Raw genomic sequence first — 21004 nt, 5'->3', positions numbered from 1 at the left:
TAAGGCATGGAAGATTGAGATTAGATGTACAAAAATTATTCTGGTCCTTAAAAGTCTGCATGCTTCTGCATTCACTAGATTTAGAATGTTGAATATAGTGAACAGTGAACTGAAATTAATATTAAACCAAGGAGAATATTTGGAATTTTGTTATGCAATATTACTTAATGATTGAAACAGAGGTTAATTAAAATTGTTATAGCCCAGAGGAGATCTGTTTACGGTTTGTTGTAGCAAGCCAGAACATATATTTTTGTAGAAATATCATGTAAATTGTTTGTAGCTAAAATTTTAACATGTCCCATCTGAAAAATTTTGGACTGAAAAATTGATGGTACAGTTTCCTATTTTTTTAACCTTGTATTCTTTATTTGTCGTAAAGTATGAAATCTATGACAAAAATGGATAGAAATAAAATTATTTGCAATGAAATTTCGTATAGTTGGTTCGCTAATCTCAGACACAACTTACTCTCTAGTAATTTTAGTAATTATTTTTTTCCGAAGTTAGTTACATTTTGACAGACTATTAGATGTGGCTGGAAATTACTATACAACTAAATAGCCAATATTAAGAATAAACAAACAACAAAACAACAATAATACTAATATTTAATAATATAAACAGCACAAATAATACAATTATTTACTATACTTATGTTAAATTATAACAACTGAAATTATATATTTTGATTATATACCAAAAATTTTATGACTTTAGTTTTCGCTGTGTGCAAGTACTTCTACTTCCACTACTAATCTCTCTAATGTTCTGTTACAAATTCTTTTTGATAAAATCGCCATCACCGCGCTAAAAACTATCATAAGGACTGCATTGCATATGTTCCTTATTCGCAGTGTGCAATTACTTGGAGGGGATACGAAAAACGATCATGCGTGAATAGTGGAGGAATCTTACAACTTTCTTTAATAAATCATATTGTATAGGTATATTTTATACCTACTGTCATTGAAGAAGAAAAATTATATGTTGCTCCACAATATTGATAGGATATGCAATTATTATATAAAATAAATTTAATTAATTGTATTTTGCTTGCAGTACTGCATTTTAATAATTAATTTTATTTACTACAATTGTACATACAATTGTTTACCTTTTAATAACATAACCTCAACCTTACTTTTTCTTCTTATAATTTTTTTGGGCTATGGCCTTGACAAGTATCCAGCAACCAGGACTAATATAATTGGTCAATATAATTAAAAGTGTGAAAAATGTTGCTGAGCTATGAAACCAGGAGTTGCTTTTCCGAACTTGTACAGTCCCTATACACTCACACTATGTTTAATAATTCTTCTTTTTTCAATGAAAGAATTATGCAATGGCAAATTTATTTCCAGAATTTAGAAGCCGTAGGCCTATAAGGCCTGTTAGCGCTGTTATATATATATATATATATATAAATTTATTTGAGCTGTTAATAGTGTGAGGTAGGAATTTTTGTGTTGTATCTTTCCTACTCTAAATCTGTCAAAATGCATCGGAGTTGAGCGAACGGACTTTATCAAAATATGTTTGTGAAATTAATAAGAGAAAATTATATTGCTTAAAAGCGCACTTTTATTAATTTTTGTTGTAGATATGATACTTTTCAAGATATTCAGGAAAAAATATTCAAAAATAGGTGCCTGAAAGGTTAATTTTTGTTTTACCATTTTTCAACTAAATGATTTTAAAATTATGGTTAAGTATAAGTATAAACAACTTTTGAGAGATATTGATAGAAATAACTAAATCCCGGATTACACTGTACAAACAACTAAGTTATTTTTGTATAGGTCTTGACTGAACTATTAATAGTATGATTAATATGTGTTTAATTACTTTCCAGAAAGTAAGTAGTTAATTGAAAACCATATAAATTATTAACAAAAGTGTATATACAGAGGTTTTAGATATTTCTTCTTCTTCTCCGTTTGTATAGACATGACTCTGCTGTTCCTTCAATGTGCTTCCAGCAAGTTGTCGTTCCATCTTTTTCGTGGTCTTCTGACTGATCGTCTTCCTATTGGGGAACCAACTCTCGCTGTCCGTACTACTCTATCTGTTGGCATTCGGCTATTCTAATTCCATTGTATTCTTCTGTTTCTTACCCAGTTATTAATGTTGTCCAGTTCTAGATATTTCTGTTAAGAATAAAAATTTTTGATGGTTAATTACAAGAAAAGTATAAGGTAGTAGTGCTAAGTTGAGTTTGGACTAATCTCTCCTTATGATGAAAAATTTCACATTTCCCTTGCAGTAAGTATCTCAATTTGTTCATAATAATTTTTTATGAGTCACATATTATATCAGTGATATAATTTGTCTGGGTTATCTCTATGAATTAGATTAGATAGATAGTAGTTCCTATTGATTAGAAATTATATTTCTCGTATATAGAGGCAATCCTATCTAGAACATTAGCATAAAACCAAAAAATGAATACCTCATCGACATCTACCCTCTTGTTTTTCATTGTTTTCTTTCTGTAATCACAACTCAAGATTAGTGGAACTATAATTTTTGTTTGAGAGGCTATGCTATAACTTTTTTGACAAAAGATATGCAAACAAATTCATTTCAATCATCATTCTAATATTAAAAACTTCACTGTCCTAATGATGAATATATCCAGAGTCTACCATGTCCAACATTATTTTAATATTAAAATAGCATCTTTGCTTGAATCATATTTGATCCATGAATAACACACGGATCCATACATATTACAGACATATTTATTACTCGGTTATGTTATTACTCGGGAAAATACCAGAGCCAGACTGAGAAAAAGAACCGAGTGTTTGGGTCTGAGTTATAGAGCGAGTGGGAGAAAACTGGTAGGACTGGCGCCTGGGAGAAAACCGGTCTGTACGCTACTCAGCTGCTGTAAGAGCCACGGCGCGATCCACCTGAAATCCGCCCGAGACCCACTAGTGGGTCGCGACCCACCGTTTGGGAAACGCTGATTTAGAGGATAAAGGATCTCCCTGTCTCAAACCTTTTGCAACCATAAATTGATCTGAAATGTGCTGGTGCCAAGCAATTTCAAAGGTAAAACTTGTACTGTTACAGAGTCCACAAGATTCTACAGTACATATTTAGCTATTTGTCTAGTAGACTCTATTGTATTCAGCCCCTGCATTAATAAAAAATTGTAGAACCTGTGTATAAATAATTATTACATCGTTGCTGTTACGTGCGCATATAGGTATGGTAAAATTTGTATTTGTGACAGAATGGATGATTTTATTAAAGTACGATAATATTCTTTTATTTTTGTGTGTAGAGTAGTCGCTTATTTTTTATTGATTTGTTTGTATTAATTGTTTAATTTTGTTCCAAGCTGCCTCTAAAAGTAAGTAATGGGGTGTTTTTGTGTCAATTTTTTGTTTAGTTGCATATACATAGATGGAGAGTTTGATCTTTTTTCCTTATTCAATATTTTTATATAGACTTTTGCCTTTGGCATGTTTCTTCTACTATAGTTGTAGAGAAATTATTTTTAAATTTTCACATAGATTTTTGTCTAGGAACTATCTTATTTATTTTTTTCTTTTATCCCATACATAGTAGTTTCTTTTCCTATAAGCATGCTTGATCTGTTGTAAAAAGTTATTTTTTATATAAATTAGAAGTGTTGTGAAACTATATCTTCATTACCCATTTTTATTGTCTGGTATATTGTTTTTTATAGTGACCAATACTTACATGGTGGAATAATACTGTGCCAGTGTAAATTTTGTATCTAAATAGTTTTAAAAATAGACAGAATCGTTTCTCAAACTGTCAAAATAATGAAAATGTAATGAAGTCATGAAATTCCTCTTGTAAATTCTTGTTTTTAGTGCTCGTTTTCATTATGTTGGGTATTGTTATATTTAAATAGTAAGTTTATGTGGGATTAAGCCACAATTATTGATGTAATGAAAATTACAATTTTAACGTTAGTTTTGATTTTCACTGTGGAAATTGTTTTCAAAAAAGATTATTTTTAAAAATTCTGGGAAGATGTATAACAAAGTTCTTATTAGGTTAGGTATGTTTTTTTAAAATCGACATACCTACTTAGCCTCAATCTTGTTGGCCACAGCATACATATTGTTGAACAAAATCTGAGTGTGGTGTTTTTACCCCAGAAATATCAAATTCTGCCATGTTTTTTGTGTTATTTGTTTGTGTAATTTGTATTGTGGTTGTGTAACATAAGTTATGTAACATAGATTTGTGTTTGTATATTGTGTGTGTTATAGGTATATATTATTGTGTATAAGATTGTAGGTGATTTTGTACTTTCTATTACTCCACTATTGTTGGTATATTCTTGTTGTTGTCTTCTTCTTCTAGTATTGGCAAGTAAAGTTTGCTACATTCTGCTTATGGGTTTACTACTAATTTTTAGTGGTTAAGTAAGATGAGAGCTGCTTTTTGATTTTTCTCTTTATCGTGTCTGTTTCTTTCATGATTATTGATGCATCTTTCCATTGTACTCTGTGCTCGTTGGTTCGAGCTTTGTTGGCGGGTCACAAATCATGGAGTGTAAACCAATGGGAACAGCCTCTGTATGTAAGAAGACGTTCCATATTTTGTTATTGTTTGTTATTTCCCCAGTCACGGTTTATATCATCTTAGGCTGTTTTCCCCCAGTTTGCCATGTTTCATTTTACTGAAATGACCCCCGTTCTTATAGACTACAGGCCCATGTCAAAAAATGGATGGGTCATATGAACCACCAGGTGACGTATATAGGACGATATAAGAGCATGAAATAATAAGGTTCAGCACTATGCCGTCACTTGTAAGCTGTCCAACTGAGTGCTGGTGAGAATTCAAAAGTAAAGGTGGAGTGAGTACATTTTGGTCATATATTTTTGTATAGCATTTTTACCATCGATAGATCCATGAAAAATAATAAGAAAGCGCGCAGTGTCTTAAAAAATGGTGCGCCACAAAGTTGGTAAATTTTTTTGATTTTCTGACAATCTCCAGGGTAAATTTGGTCATTTCTTTCTGTACGGCATCAGTTTCATACTGTTTCAATACAGCTTCTAATCCATTATTCCGCAACGCCGTACAAAAATCATGCGACGAGGGTAAAAAATCGAGGGTTGCAATACCCTCTCTTTCCGTGGTCCGGGGGGTGATTTGAAACAACAAAAAATTAATTTATTTTGAAAGTATTTTATGCATAGATAATATTTTGGTACATGCCGTACATTTTCGTTGGTCCAAAGGTTTGTAGGGGAAAAAACTACAGGAAAAATCCATACAACGAAAAATGTAAATTCATGACATTTTTTATATTATTTGTACTAAAAAGTTAATGCCGTACAAATCTGAAAGTTCATATTAATAAAAAAGTAAAAAAAATATTAAATAAAAATAATTTACATATACAATATACAGTATGGTGCAAATGAAAGAAATAAATTCATTATTTCGTAAACTAGCAACTATATTGAAAAATCCCGAAACAGGTCGATTTTTATTTTTAAATTATGATATTTTGGCATATATATCATACAAGTGACGTCATCCATCTGGGCGTGATGACGTAATCGATGATTTTTTTAAATAAGAATAGGGGTCGTGTTTTAGCTTATTTGAAAGGTCATTTAATTCTCTATTCAGTAATATAAACATTTACATACTGATTTATACAGGGCGTCCAAAAAAAAAATTTTTAATTAAATTATTTGACAAAAGAAAAATGTATGTAATTTATTTAATTCAAAATACATTTTACTGCTATCAGAAATCAGACAAAAATGTTTATATCACAAATAAATATTGCTCTTCGCCTAAATTGAATGTTTAAACTTCCAAGAGGCAGGTGGCTGGCGGGAGCTGACTTGAACATTGAATATAATCGAAAAGCAATGTTTATTTCTGAAATAACTATCTTTTTTTCGGACAACAGTAAAATGTATTCTGCGTTAAATAAATTACATACATTCTTCTTTTTTTTGTCAAATAATTTAATTGGAAAATTACTTTTGGACGCCTTGTACAAATAATTATGTAAATGTTTATATTACTGAATAGAGAATTGAATGACCTTTCAAATAAGCTAGCACACGACCCCTATTCTCATTTAAAAAAGCATCGATTACGTCATCACGCCCAGATGGATGACGTCACTAGTATGATATATATGCCAAATATCATAATTTAACAATAAAAATCGACCTGTTTTAAGATTTTTCTTAATGTCGCCGGTTTAAGAAATAACGAATTTATTCCTTTCATTTGCACCATACTCTATATCGCTTACGGAGCGACGCGCGACGTTCTGTTACGACGTTTAGCATTAAAATGTACGGCATCATTTTTTTCCTAATTTATTTATCCTAATACTATTGAAAACAAGCTATATTTTATTAATCTATGAATATTTAAACTTTTGCAACAATTTAAAAAATTTCTGTTTTTGTATTTTTCTAAAAATTTTTTTAGAACAGTTTGTTTTAAACGGCAATACTATATAACAATTATATTTTACAATATCATGTTAAAAAAAAGTTGCCGTACAGAGTCAAATGATTTTACAGCTTTATAAATCAAGTATACCCTGAAATTAAGATAATTATTAATATACATTCAAATGAACAATAATTTTTTGACGGCATTATTTTTATTAGTACTTTTGTGTGCTAGATAATGTTTTGGAACCGAAGCCGTACTTTTTCAAATCACCTCCGGGACCACGGAAAGAAAGGGGATTGCAACCTTCGATTTTTCCCCTTGTCGCATGATTTTTGTATGGCGTTGCGGATTAATGGATTAGAAGCTGTATTGAAACAGTATGAAACTGATGCCGTACAGAATGAAATGACCAAATTTACCCTGGAAATTGTCAGAAAATCAAAAAAATTAACCAACTTTGTGGAGCACCATTTTTTACGGCACTGCGCGCTTTCTTATTATTTTCCATGGATCTATCGATGGTAAAAATGCCGTACAAAAATATATGACCAAAATGTACTCACTCTACCTGCACTTTTGAATTCTCACCAGCACTCAGTTGGACAGCTTACAAGTGACGGCATAGTGCTGAATCTTATTATTTTATGCTCTTATATCGTCCTATTGCAACTTATAGCCGACTGCAATGTACATGCAATTGTCGAATTATTTAATATCATATACAGAACAGGTATATTACCTAAAGAATGGCTTTTATCAACATTCGTGACTATACCGAAAAAGAGAAACGTCAGACAATGTTGCGAACACCGTACCATCAGTCTAATGTGCCACATACTCAAAGTATTTCTAAAGATTATTCATCGTTGAATATACAAAAAGTTAGAACAAGACATTGGACAAACTCAGTTCGGATTTAGAAATGCTCAAGGAACCAGAGAAGCATTATTTGCAGTAAATGTGCTAATACAGAGATGTTTAGATGTAAACCAGGACATCTATGTCTGCTTCCTAGATTATAACAAGGCATTCGATACGGTGAAATATAATCCGTTAATAAAACTACTGAGAACAAAGAACATCGACACACGGGATATAAGAATAATAAATAATCTGTATAATGAACAAGAAGTTGTCATAAGAATAAATCATTTAAACACCAATAAAATAAAAATCAAAAGAGGCGTTAGACAGTGCTGTGTCTTGTCGCCATCACTGTTTAATGCATACTCAGAAGAAATCAATTACTTTTAATGGGAAATAAGCCACAATTTTACCAAAAAAAATGATTTTATTAATGTTTCGAAGCCCAAATCGGGTTTCGTTGTCAAAATACAAAATACTACTAAAATAAACAAAAATGTTGTTGCTAAGTAAAAAATTCTTCTAATAATTTATTTAATCTGACTCATTTATATTGGCAATTCAGACGTATATTATACATTTTAAAGTAGAAGACTTTAAAATGATACCACCAATATTTATGAGTTGCGTTCCTGGGACGACTTTACTAAAAGATAGTTCATTCGATTACATGAAATCAATCCCAACTCAAGAATATCCGTCACAAAAAAATCATAGCATGTGATCTGTCTTTAAAAGACAACAAAGAAACTAATACCAAATTCTGACTTTAATATGTTTAAATTATAAATAATATTAATAATACATAGATGTACAATGAGTAATACTAAAATATAAAATTTGTATTAACTCGATATGTTATTGACTTACTAATCGTGGTATTTTCTTTCTATTGACTTCCTCTTTCAGTATGGGTAACCACATCTTACTGCATTCTACCGAGGAATTTGCGACACAATTGGTTTCATTTAGCATAATTAGAGCCGCTTCTTTGATTTTTCTCTTTTTACTTAGCAACAACATTTTTGTTTATTTTAGTAGTATTTTGTATTTTGACAACGAAACCCGATTTGGGCTTCGAAACGTTAATAAAATCATTTTTTTGGTAAAATTGTGGCCTATTTCCCATTAAAAGTAATTGATTATAAAAAATGCCACAAGAAAATAGCTTCAGAACAACACTCAGAAGAAATATTCAAAAAAGCATTAGAAGATGAAGTAGCAGGCATAAAAATAAATGGCCTACCCATATGTGAAATTAGATACGCCGATGACACAATACTAATAGCAGAAACTATTACAGATCTACAAAGAATTTTAAATAAGGTTGTTGCAACAAGTGAAGAATTTGGTCTGTCGTCTGTCACTAAACATAAAGAAAACGAAATTCATGGTTATATCAAAGAAAAATATTAGAAACATCAATCTACACGTAAATAATAAGACGATAGAACGAGTTCAGAATTATAACTTTTTAGGGACGAACATTACTGAAACAAACGATTATACCAAAGAAATCCGAATTAGAATAGAAAAGACTAGAAGTGCATTCACTAATATGAAACAAATATTGTGTAGTAGAGACCTCAGCCTAGATCTTAGAAAGCGAGTACTAAAATGTTATGTATTTTCTGTTCTTTTGTATGGTGTGGAGACATGGACTCTCAATAAACAATGCCTCAATAGATTGGAAGCATTTGAGATTTGGACGTATCGAAGAATGCTGAGAATCTCCTGGACAGACAGAATAACCAATGAGGAAGTACTAAGGAGAATACAGAACAGCAGGGAGATACTGGATTCCATCAAAATAAGAAATCTTCAATACCTGGGTCATATAACACGTGGTGACAGATATGAACTCTTAAAATTAATTATGTAGGGAAAGATTCAAGGAAGGCGCAGCATAGGTAGGAGAAAAATGTCCTGGCTGAGAAATCTCAGAGAATGGTTTGGATGCAGCTCAACTGAACTCTTTCGGGCTGTAGTGTCGAAAGTGAGAATAGCAATGATGATTGCCAACCTTCGTCGCGGAGATGGCACGTAAAGAAGAAGAAGAATCGTCCTATATACGTCACCTGGTGGTTCATATGACCCTTCCATTTTTTGACATGGGCCTGTAGTCTATTATCCTATTCATGGTTTTCCACGTTTTAAGTCTAGAAATTGCCCAATCCATTGAACCTTGGGAAGAGGAAAATATCGGAGGCGGTTCATCCTGCAATGTTCCAAATTTCAGTCCCTTTCGTGGTCTCCAAGCTCTGTATGACGCTAGTCCGCGATTTGTTTAATTTTCTCCATGTGCTCTGCTACATGCTTCTGCGTGTTGAGGTATCTGCAAAACCCTCTGCTATCGTTACAATCCTGCAGGTCTCATTTAGCACAGTATCAACTTGTTTGGTACGGGCATATCTGTTCCACACGGGGCACCCATATTCAGCAGTTGAAAAATACAGTGCCTGTGCCGTTGTTCTTAAGATGCCACGAGATACACCACATTTACGTCCCGTTAGCTTCCTGATTATGTTCTTGCTAGTTGTTACTTGCCCATTTGTTTTTTATGCAGTCTTATCTGTAGGTGACACTCTCATATAAACTTACGTGCTTAAAATTCGGCCCACTTAAAAATTTGGTCATTTTTGATGTCTCGTATTTCCTAAACCTGTTGGCCGATTTAAGTGATTTTTTTAATATGTTATAACCTGATCCTTTAACAATATCGCTGTAATAATATTGTTGCTAAACAGGTAAATTTTTATTGTATACCGGGTGTACGAGTCAAACTGTGTTTTTTTCACAAAGTTCGCATCACCCTGTCGAATATTCTAGCATTTATAAAATACTGAAATTAAAACCCAACTATAGCCTCAGGTTTTCTTAACATTCTGTTTTTTGATTCATTCGTTTATGTTGGATAATAAAAAAGTTAGGTACTTTAACAACTACTAGACATGTTCTTCATCAATACACGGTGTTTCTAAATAAGTGGGACAAACTTTAAGGGGTAATTCTGCATGAAAAAAATAATGAAAGTTTGAAAAATGAATAACCAGAGAAGGTTCCCATTGTTTTCATTCTGGGGGGATGTAGAATAGCATTATGTTGTTTTATATGCCATTAGAGTGAAAACTTAGTCTTAATGACAGTTTGCTTTATAAACGTATGTTTGCAAATGTTTCGTTTCCGAGATAGAGGATGTTGAATTTTTTCTAACAAATTGACGATTTATTTATTGCTCTAAAACCAGTTGAGATATGCAAATGAAATTTGGTAGATTTTAAGCGATAGTTATTGCCGATTTTTTGACATAAAATTAAGAATTTTATATTCACCATTAGCGTGCATACGGGTAATATGATCGGTCATATTACCCGTATGCGCGCTAATGGTGAATATTAAATTCTTAATTGTATGTCAAAAATGTGCAATAACTACGTCTTAAAACCCACCAAATTTCATTTGCATATCTCAACCGGTTTTAGAGCAATAAATAAATCGTCAGTTTGTAAGAAAAAATTTAACATCTCGTATCTCGGAAACGAAACATTTGCGGACATAGTTTTATAAAGCAAACTGTCATTATTTTTTCATGTAGAATTACCCCTTAAAGTTTGTCGCACTTATTGAGAAACACCGTGTATTGATGAAGAACATGTCTAGTTGTTAAAGTACCTAACTCTTATTATCCAACATAAACGAATTAATCAAAAAACAGAATGTTAAGAAAACCTGAGGCTATAGTTGGGTTTTAATTTCAGTATTTTATAAATGCTAGAATATTCGACAGGGTGATGCGAACTTTGAGAAAAAAACACACTTTGACTCGTACACCCGGTATACAATAAAAATTTACCTGTCTAGCAACAATATTATTACAGCGATATTATTAAAGAATCAAGCTATAACATATTAAAAAAATCACTTAAATCGGCCAACAGGTTTAGGAAATACAAAACATCAAAAATGACCAAATTTTTAAGTGGGCTGATTTCTATGCACGTAAGTTTAGTTCGAAAAAGAGACACGACATTGAAATAGGTCTTTAGCTACTGGGATTTTATGGGTTCTTTCCTAATTTTAACCTTCTATTTTAGATTTTCTCCATGATTTTGGAATTTCGCAGGCTGTACAGCACATGTTATAGAGCTGTAAGGTCCATTTTTTGCTCCTTGGCCTATACTAAATTTACAATCAAGATGCATTAGAAATAAACAAACCAAGACATGTTAAATGCTACTAGGAGCACACAATGTATATACATTGTAAATCAAAAATTACGATTTCCATAGTTTATACATTGTAAATTTATGATTCGGGAGTGCTCCTAGTAGCATTTAACGTGTCTTGGTTTGTTTATTTCTACTTCATCTTAATTTTAAATTTAGTATAGATTCTTTATGTGTCCACGGCATCATCCACACCTGCAGCTTTCCCCTTTTTAACCTGTTCATGCCGTGGTGGAGTTCTCTTAGTGTAAATGAAGTTCCTTAAAAACGACGACATTAAAAACTCAACCCCCTTAAAAACCCCCAAACGCGCGAACACATATCACAGCAGATAAATAGTAAAATGCACAGAATATCAAATATACCAAATGAAAACAGAACTATTAACGAATGTTGGTACGATATTCAAAACTCGATTTTAGAGGACGTAAGGGAATCTTTAAAAACACCTACAATGTTGGCAAAAAATGACTGGATGAACCAAGAAATTCTAGACCTCATGGAAGTTCGACGAAAATACAAAAATAGAAATATTATCAAATACCGTGGAATTAACAAACTCATAAAAAGAAAAATTAAATAGGCCAGAGAATCCTGGCTCAAGAATTCATGTAAAGAAATACATAGAAGACCTCCAAAAAAAGCATGACAGTTTCAACCTCCACAAGAAACTTAAATATACCTCCGGAATTAGAAAACAGAAAAATGCTCACGTACTTAAAACCGCAGACGGAAAAATTTGTGATCACAAACAACAGTGCAAAGAATGGGAGAGACACATCAGTGACCTTTTTGACGATGCTTCTCGAGAAAATGCTCCAAATACTACCTGTGACAACCAATTAGACAGAGGTCCCAATACACTGAAGTCGGAAGTCATAAAAGCAATATAACAAGCCAAAAACAATAAAGCACCTAGACCAGATCAAATCCCTGTTGAGCTACTTAAACTTTTAGATAAGGAAAACATTACCTACTTGACTACTTTCTTCAACAAAATTTACAACGAAGGAAAAATACTAGATGATTGGTTGGAGTCACTGTTTATAACATTACCAAAGAAAAGCAGGCCCACAAAATGTAGCGATTTTAGACTAATCAGTTTGATGAGTCACACACTTAAAATACTTTTACGTATTATACAAAACCGAGCGCGAGTATTCCTTCTGTGCGAAACTAGAATGGGTAATAAGCCATTTGGATTTAGAAATGGTCTAGGAACTAGAGAAGCACTATTTTGTATGCGCGTTCTCTTACAAAAACGTTGTGAATTCCGAAAGAACGTTTATGTTTGTTTCATCGACTTCGAGAAGGCATTTGACCGAGTACAACATGATACACTTTTCGATTGCCTGCGGGCAGCAGGACTTGACCACTAGGATATAAGACTGGTGAAATACTTTTACAATCAAGTAGCCTCTATCCAAATTGGAGACAGTCGTACTGAAAAACTACCGATAAAACGTGGAGTACGACAAGGTTGTGTTTTATCACCCACCCTTTTTAATCTGTACTCTGAAGAAATCTTTAGGGAGGCTTTGGATGACAGACAAGAGGGAGTAAGGCTAGGCGGAGAAGTAATCAACAATATTAGATACGCTGACGATACAGCCGTTCTTGCTGAAAATTTACAAGATCTTCAGGCACTACTAAATCTAGTCAGTGAAGCAAGTTATTGGAGAGGCCTTAAAATCAACATTTCAAAAACAAAGTGGATGGTAGTTGGAAAGATTAATATAGATCAGGGTCAGCTTTCTCTTGATGGAGAGGAGTTAGAACGGGTGAATCATTTCAAGTACCTTGGCGCTGGTTAAATGTAAATTGTGACTCTGATGAAGAGATAATAACTAGGATCGAAATATCACGGAAGGCTTTTATGACCTGGAAACCAATTTTATGTAACAGAAACCTGTCGATGAATATTCGAAAGAAGGTCCTAAAATGTTATGTGTGGTCTATCTTATTGTATGGTTGTGAGACATGGACGTTAAAAATCACAATGCTAAACAAAATAGAAGCATTCGAATTGTGGTGCTATCGACGAATCCTAAAGATATCGTGGGTTTCGCACACTTCCAATGAAGATGTTCTTCAAATGATGAATTCAGAACGTCTGCTCATAAGCATCATAAAGAGGAGAAAAACAGAATACTTCGGCCATATAGTTCGAGGACCTAAATACCATCTGCTTCGCCTTATAATACAAGGAAAAGTGGAGGGAAAGAGATGGATTGGTCGAAAGAAACTTTCATGGCTGCGTAATATTAGACAATGGTGAGCCTGCACAGTAGAAGAATTATTTCACGCAGCAGCCGACAGAGAGAGGTTTCAGGAAATTGTAAACATGATGATGGCCAACGTCTGAATACAGACACGGCACCTAAAGAAGAAGAAGAAGAAGAAATGAAGTTCCTAGGTGGTTTGTCTCCTGATTCAGTCATCTTCTAGTATTTGGGTCTTTTTATCGGTTCTTAGTCCTTTCATTCACAAGGAGTTAAGTAGCGACTTGGTGTGATGTTACCTTTAAAGGTGTTTTATGTTCATTAGGATCAGCGCTAAGTTAATAAGGTTCCATGTTATTTTGATTCTATGTGGCATATCCATTTTTTTCCAAGGTTTCGATCCACTTTTCCTTTCTGGCTTGACTCAGCTGTTGGAGTAGGGCTACTCCACAGTCAACCGTTTTTTAGCTAAAATGATCAACCTTATATACGGTTTCGTATGTTTTCATTAGTCCTTAGGACTCGCTGGACATCCCGGGAACACATTGTTGTCTTACATTGTTTATTAAATGACTAATCTACGGATGTACTTGTTTTCCGACCTTTTTAAGCATTTCCGCTGTTATTTTGGATATTTCCCAATTGTTATTGTACTTTAAGTTCATAATTTTTTCTGCAATTTCCTCTTTGCTGTAGTTTCTAACATTTTATTAAACATTTTCATAAACATCAAATTGTCGTTTACTTTGGTATTTTGTAGGATATTGTAGGATATACATACAGAATTGTACTTAACGTTATCTTTACATTTTTCTTTGAATTTATCATTAGTACCCAAACTGACTACTTATGCCGTACTGGACTGTCGTTGTTTTTTTTAGCTTTAATTGCGACTACTACTGAGAAATTTTCGTATTGTCTTACTATTAGTAGATATATTAGTGCTTTTATCTTTTTTATTATGATTTCTTGTGTTGTGATTAGTTATTGTTTATAATGTTTGGTGTTTTGACTTTGATGTTTTTGTCTTCATTAATGTTGAGATCAGTCACTTGAAATCAATGTATTTAAAAGAATACTTTTTGTATCTTAAAATTAAACATGTATATCAAAATTATATCGTAAGCTCACAGTGTAGTCAAGTGGTCAACTAATTGACAAATACTCCCATGTAGATAAACAGTTTTTTTACTTATTGTAGCCCAGTATTGCGCTTGCTCGATTTTACCATTTCTCGTCGATTCCTTGGGTTCCATTGTAACCTTAGCGAATGCGATGCCGTATGTATAAGGAGTTTCCAAGAAGTAACAACAGTTATACTTCTATATTTGTGTAACTAGATCAAATAATTGAAAAAACACTTTCGTATAGCCACAAAACATGCCAGGATTTTTCCGGGCCGCCCTCGACTAGTATATTGTTCTTTGGTTCAAGTATGTGCAAACCCCAAACCCCCTTTTTATCGTGACCTCTACTTTAGTTATATTTTTTAGTATTTGGCTTTTATTATCTATTTTATTGCTTGTGAGGTAAGTTGGTAAGCTGCTAATTTTAACTGGCATCTCTTCCGTTTTTATTATCATTTTATTATCAATTTTTCCAATGATAGTTCTAATTATGCAAACCTCATTTCTGTTGTACTTTAATTCTGTAATTATTAATGTTATGTTCATTCAGATATTTCATTTTTATTGAATCATACATGCTTTTGTTCCTGTTTTCTAATTTATATCCGGGATTGTAGTCTAGTCTGTTGTGGTCTAGGATTATTTATTTGTTACGTTTCATCTGTGACTGTGGCAGACATTATCTAGGCGGAGACTGAAGGCTAACAGCTAATTTAAGAAATAATAGGGAACTTGCATAAAATTTTAAATTCGAAAAAAATGTTATATATCACAACAAAACATAATTTAAAACATGTATCAACGATAAAAAAGTTTTGTTTGTCTTTCGTTTGGCCCCTAAAGACGATTAAAAATTTAAATTATACCAGCCAGCCCAAAACGCGTCGTGACGTCATCCGGTTATATATTTACATTCTGAACCAACAAAGTAAACAAAATAGTAGCTATATCATTTTAAATTATACATTATGAACGTCAGTAGAAAATACAGTTATGTGACGTTACAAGTGTTTTTGATCGTTTGAACTATTCATAGAAAATTTGTACTTTTACAAAATGGTTTTATTTTCCATAGTAAACCTTCTTTCCTTTCCTTCAAAAACTATATCAAACTCCAATCTCAACAAACTGGTATATATTATTACAATGGCATACGATAAATGTCATTAGAATATAAATATTTTTCCTTTATTGCGCGACGACGAGCTGTCCAAATACCCAAGTAGGTGGAGGCCAATAAACTAAAGAAGAAGAAGAATATACCTAAATATAGCCATAAAGGAAGCCATATAGTTAAACTATGTGACGTCACGGGTCGTTTGAACTATTTTAAAATACAGAAGACTTTAAATTTGTACTTCTAAGTTATTATGAGTTTTTAAAGCGTGAAATTTTGGAAATCTCATTTTTATACAAAACTGAACATTATTATGTAATAAAAAAAATGTGCAAGTTCCCTATTGTAGGCCACAGTATACCTAGTCCTGGCATAAATATTGATACAGGTTATTTAACTAAAAAATTTTTAACTACTGGTTTGATTTGAAACAATTTGACACACTTGATTACTAATATAACAAACTACAAAGTATAAAAAAAATATTCAAAGTGGCTACCATTTTACTGAATACAGCACCGAAGTCTGTTAACCCATTAATCGATCGCTGTATGGATGTCATCTTTAGGAAAATTCTCCTTAGCTTCTACCAGCGCCTGCTTAATGATTCCACATTATGATGACATCTTGTACAGACCATGCCCTCTAAAACTGACCGCAATATCTAGTCGAGTGGAGTAAGGTCTGGGCTGGCTGGTGGCCAATGGTCATTACTAATAAATTTTGGTATTTGATTTTCAAGCCATTGCGCATTGTTGACTAGATGTTGTTTTGTGGATCATTTTATGGGGAAATCTTGTTCCTCCTATCATATTTTTGATGCGTGCCAAGTTTATTGGTCTCAACCTGTTATCATTTGTCTCTTCATATAAGCTCTCACATCCTATAGTTGGCGGGAAAAATTGCTCTTGGCCAATTTTTGCATTAAGGTCCCTAGAAATTATTTTCACGTCGTGACGTGGACATCGATCATATTCTTTGTCCAAGGTGTCGTAGAATGTATCTTTTTCGTCGTCTTCATTTTCTTCCGTAGGTGTGTACATTAAATAAACTGTAATTAAAAAAATTTCCTTTAAGACCTAGGTAAAATGTTCTATTGTTTATGAGTTTAAAGTTAAGGACTAGTTGCTTTGCTTTTTTACTGACTAGAAAACCACTGCCAAACTCGTATCAGGTGATATGTCCGCTATATAGTGTATACAGGGTGTAACAAAAATACGGGTCATAAATTTAATCACATATTCTGGGACCAAAAATAGTTCGATTGAACCTAACTTACCTTAGTACAAATATGCACATAAAAAAGTTATAGCCCTTTGAAGTTACAAAATGAAAATCGATTTTTTCCAATATATCGAAAACTATTAGAGATCTTTTATTGAAAATAGACATGTGGCATTCTTATGGTAGTAGTATCTTAAGAAAAAATTATAGTGAAATTTGGACACCCCATAAAAATTTTATGGGGGTTTTGTTCCTTTAAACCCCCCCAAACTTTTGTGTACGTTCCAATTTAATTATTATTGTAGTACCATTAGTTAAACACAATATTTTGAAAACTTTTTTGCCTCTTAGTACTTTTTCGAAAAGTCAGTTTTTATAGAGATATTTTGAATATTTGTCAAATCCACCACATATTTGTATATGGCTAAGTACGATTATGGAGACTTCGTAATAATATGAAAATTTATTTATGATTTACATTTTTAGGTCTATTTTGAACCATATTAAAAAAGAAGTAATATCTCGATAAAAAATGCCTTCTCGAAAAAATACAAAGAGACAAAAAAGTTTTAAAATCACTGTGTTTAACTAATGGTACCGCAGTAAAAGTTTAATTGGAACATACACAAACATTTGGGGGGTTTTAAGGAACAAAACCCCCATAAAATTTTTATGTAAACATATTAAAAAAGAAGCCGCAACTCGATAAAAACTGCCTTATCGAAAAAATACTAAGAGGCAAAAAAGTTTTAGAAATATTAAATTTAACTAATGGTACCACAATAATAATTTAATTGGAACGTACACAAAAGTTTGGGGGGGTTTAAGGGAACAAAACCCCCATCAAATTTTTATGGGGTGCACCAATTTCACTATAATTATTTTTTAAAATGTTCCTGCCATAAGAATGCCACATGTCCATTTTCAATAAAAAATCTCTAATAGTTTTCGATATATTCGAAAAAATCGATTTTCATTTTGTAACTTCAAAGGGCTGTAACTTTTTTTATGTGCATATTTGTACTAAGGTAAATTAGGTTCATTCGAACTATTTTTGGTCTCAGAATATGTGATTTAATTTATGACCTGTATTTTCGTTACACCCTGTATATTGTAGTCTCTTCTCTCGATAAACTGGTCATCTCTAAATACATAATAATGTATTTAAAAACGTGAGATGTTTTATTCCATTGTATTTCCCATTTTTCACAGTATTTAAAAGTAATGCATGCCAGAAATTTGAGTAAAAATGTATATTTTGGTCAAAAAAAGTTCTACTTTTCTTTGTAATTCATTATTTTTCACATTTCTTTGAGCTGACATATCACTTAAATAAGTATGCTTTAACAGTCATTCTTTCTGATACTTATAAATTCTTAGTAAAACGTTGAGAACTAAATTTGAAATTTTCTTTTATTTTAAGATTTTGTTGAAATTTAGAAAAAGAAATAAAAGATATCTGTAATAATCTCTAAAATAAAAGATATCTGTAATAATCTCTAAAATAAAAGATATCTGAATTTTTAATAACAAATAAAATGTATATTTTATAATTATTATTATAATTATTATGTTTCTTTCCAGGGAATGCCAGAAGCATGGTCACGTTTGCTGATGAATTCAAACATCAGTAAACAGGAGCAGAAAAACAACCCTCAAGCTGTTTTAGACGTTCTAAATTGGTATGATAACAGTTCCAAAGAACCTCCAAATACCAAGTATATGACCAAAACTGCCACCACACATTCTGGAGGTAAATATATATACCATTAAATTTTTTCTTGTCTATTTTTTGTTCACTCTTCCTCTTGCACCGGGCCGTATATTTTGCTCAGTATCTTTTCTCTCGAATGTCTTGACTTAGGCTTAATCTTTTTTTGTCATTACTCAGGTTTCACAACAATAAGTTACTACAAGTTTAATTAATGTTCTATAGATAGTCAGTTTGGTTCTTTTGTCTAATAATTTCGATGTCATCAATCTTTTATTAGGATAGTATTATTGTAGCGTGCTTACGGTTAAAATAATACTCTCGGTTCGTTTATACGAAATTATTTATACAAGTTACAGACGAATTTATTTTACACACTAATCACTCCTAAAAATTCCATCCTTGTTTATATTGAATACAAAAAATACAAGCCATGTTCTTGAACGTTCCAGAAAAACGGAACCGCCCAACTTTAGTAATGCATAGGCGATCTTTCTTGAGAAATCTTTTCCTCGCTCGTCTGATGAGTCATCCTTCCAGATGTCTCCATACGTAACGAGCTGTCGAGACGCAACCTGTTATTATTGCTGTCGGTAATTCGTCACAGTACTTATGTACGATTCCCACTAGAAATACATACTTGCATTAATTTCGCTACTTACGGAATTCTTTTGATTTGTTTCTGTGTCCAGATATATTGAAGGAATCCACACGTTTGATGGTATAGTTGTCTATTGCAATATTATTTTCATTCTTTTGATCGTCATGTACTTCGTTTTAGTTTTGCTTATTTTAAGCTCTCTTTTTCATACTTCAGGAACGATTTTCGTGAACGCTTCCATTAGTTGTTGCTTGTTCCTACTAATAATAGCTACATCGTCCGCATAATATGCAGTAATTTGTATTGTTTTTTATATGGCCAGTTACATTGGTTTTTCTGATGACTGCCTCAAGAACTAGGTTGAACAGCATGGTTGCTAGTGCGTCTTCCTGTCTCACTCCCACATTGATGTCAAATAGGGGAGTCATTTATCCATCTACTCTAACTGCGGCTTTTGAACCCTGCAACATAATTTTTATTAGGCTGATATATTTATTAGGTATACCTAGGACCTAGATTACGAATGTCTTCCAGCATTTTGTTTCTTTTCACACTATCAAAAGATTGTTTAAAGTCTATATACTTATTATGAATATATTGTCTGTAGTGACTGTATTTGGTCTGAAACCATTTTCCTTCCTTATTATATTGGCTGTATAAGGCCAAGTCTCCATTCCTCCATTTGCTCCTCAGTCCATATTATTGTTATTACATAATGAATTCTTCCTCAGAGTTCGGATCCTCAATGTTTTAATAATTCTGCCGAAATTCCGTCCATCCCTGGAACTTTATTGTTTTTAGTTTCATGATTATCTGTACCACTTCTTCATACTTCGGATTTTCATTTTGCTGCTCTGCCGTATAATATATCATTTTTTTCATTATCTGCGTTCTGCGTTTAGGTTTTCTTCGAAGTATTCTTTCCATCTTATAATTTTTTGCTTCGCTGTTAGTAGTTCTCCGTCCTTGTCTTTGAATATTATCAATTTTGGTCTAAACGACTGTGTGTTTTCTTTTATTCTTTTTAGACAAGACGAGAACGGCGGGTTCGTTGGGAAAAATATTCCCATGAGATTTTTTTGCATAATTAAATTCGTGAGACATCCCAGAATAAGGTTCAAGAAGTCGCCCACGTGAAAAGTGGGCCAAATTTAAAAAAAAAAAATTTTTATCAAAATGCAAAAATCAGTATTTTTGGTCCCGACAATTTTTTTATAGGTTTTTTGGACCATTCTGGATAAAAAAGGTCTCTTATAATTTTTCTCTAAAGTTGATCGTTTTCGAGTTATAAGCAATTTAAAATTGAAAAAAACGAAAAATGGCGATTTTCAAGGCTTAATAACTCGGTTAAAAGTTATTATTATGAAATTCAGAAAGTGACTAAATCAAAGTTTAATGCCCCCCCTACAAGATCCCGAAGAAACTTTTGTCATTATTTTATTACTAAGCTGTTATTTTTAAGTAATAATATTGAGCGCCA

The 21004-nt window shown here is 32.5% G+C and overlaps 1 protein-coding gene across 3 annotated transcripts in view; it reads left to right on the top strand.

The window, feature by feature from the left end:
* LOC114331165 (serine/threonine-protein kinase Pak) overlaps window positions 1-21004 on the top strand; it is a 72806-nt gene that overhangs the window by 5191 nt on the left and 46611 nt on the right. For all 3 annotated transcript variants that reach the window (XM_028280657.2, XM_028280656.2, XM_028280655.2), the window contains exon 3: window positions 18797-18965. In XM_028280657.2, the coding sequence (XP_028136458.1) occupies window positions 18797-18965 (169 nt within the window). The remainder of the gene's footprint in view (window positions 1-18796; window positions 18966-21004) is intronic.

Source organism: Diabrotica virgifera, chromosome 1, assembly GCF_917563875.1.
Source record: "Diabrotica virgifera virgifera chromosome 1, PGI_DIABVI_V3a".
NCBI classification, from domain to species: domain Eukaryota; kingdom Metazoa; phylum Arthropoda; class Insecta; order Coleoptera; family Chrysomelidae; genus Diabrotica; species Diabrotica virgifera.
The sequence above is the reverse complement of the archived record's forward strand: the minus strand, read 5'-3'. Positions and strand labels throughout refer to the sequence as shown.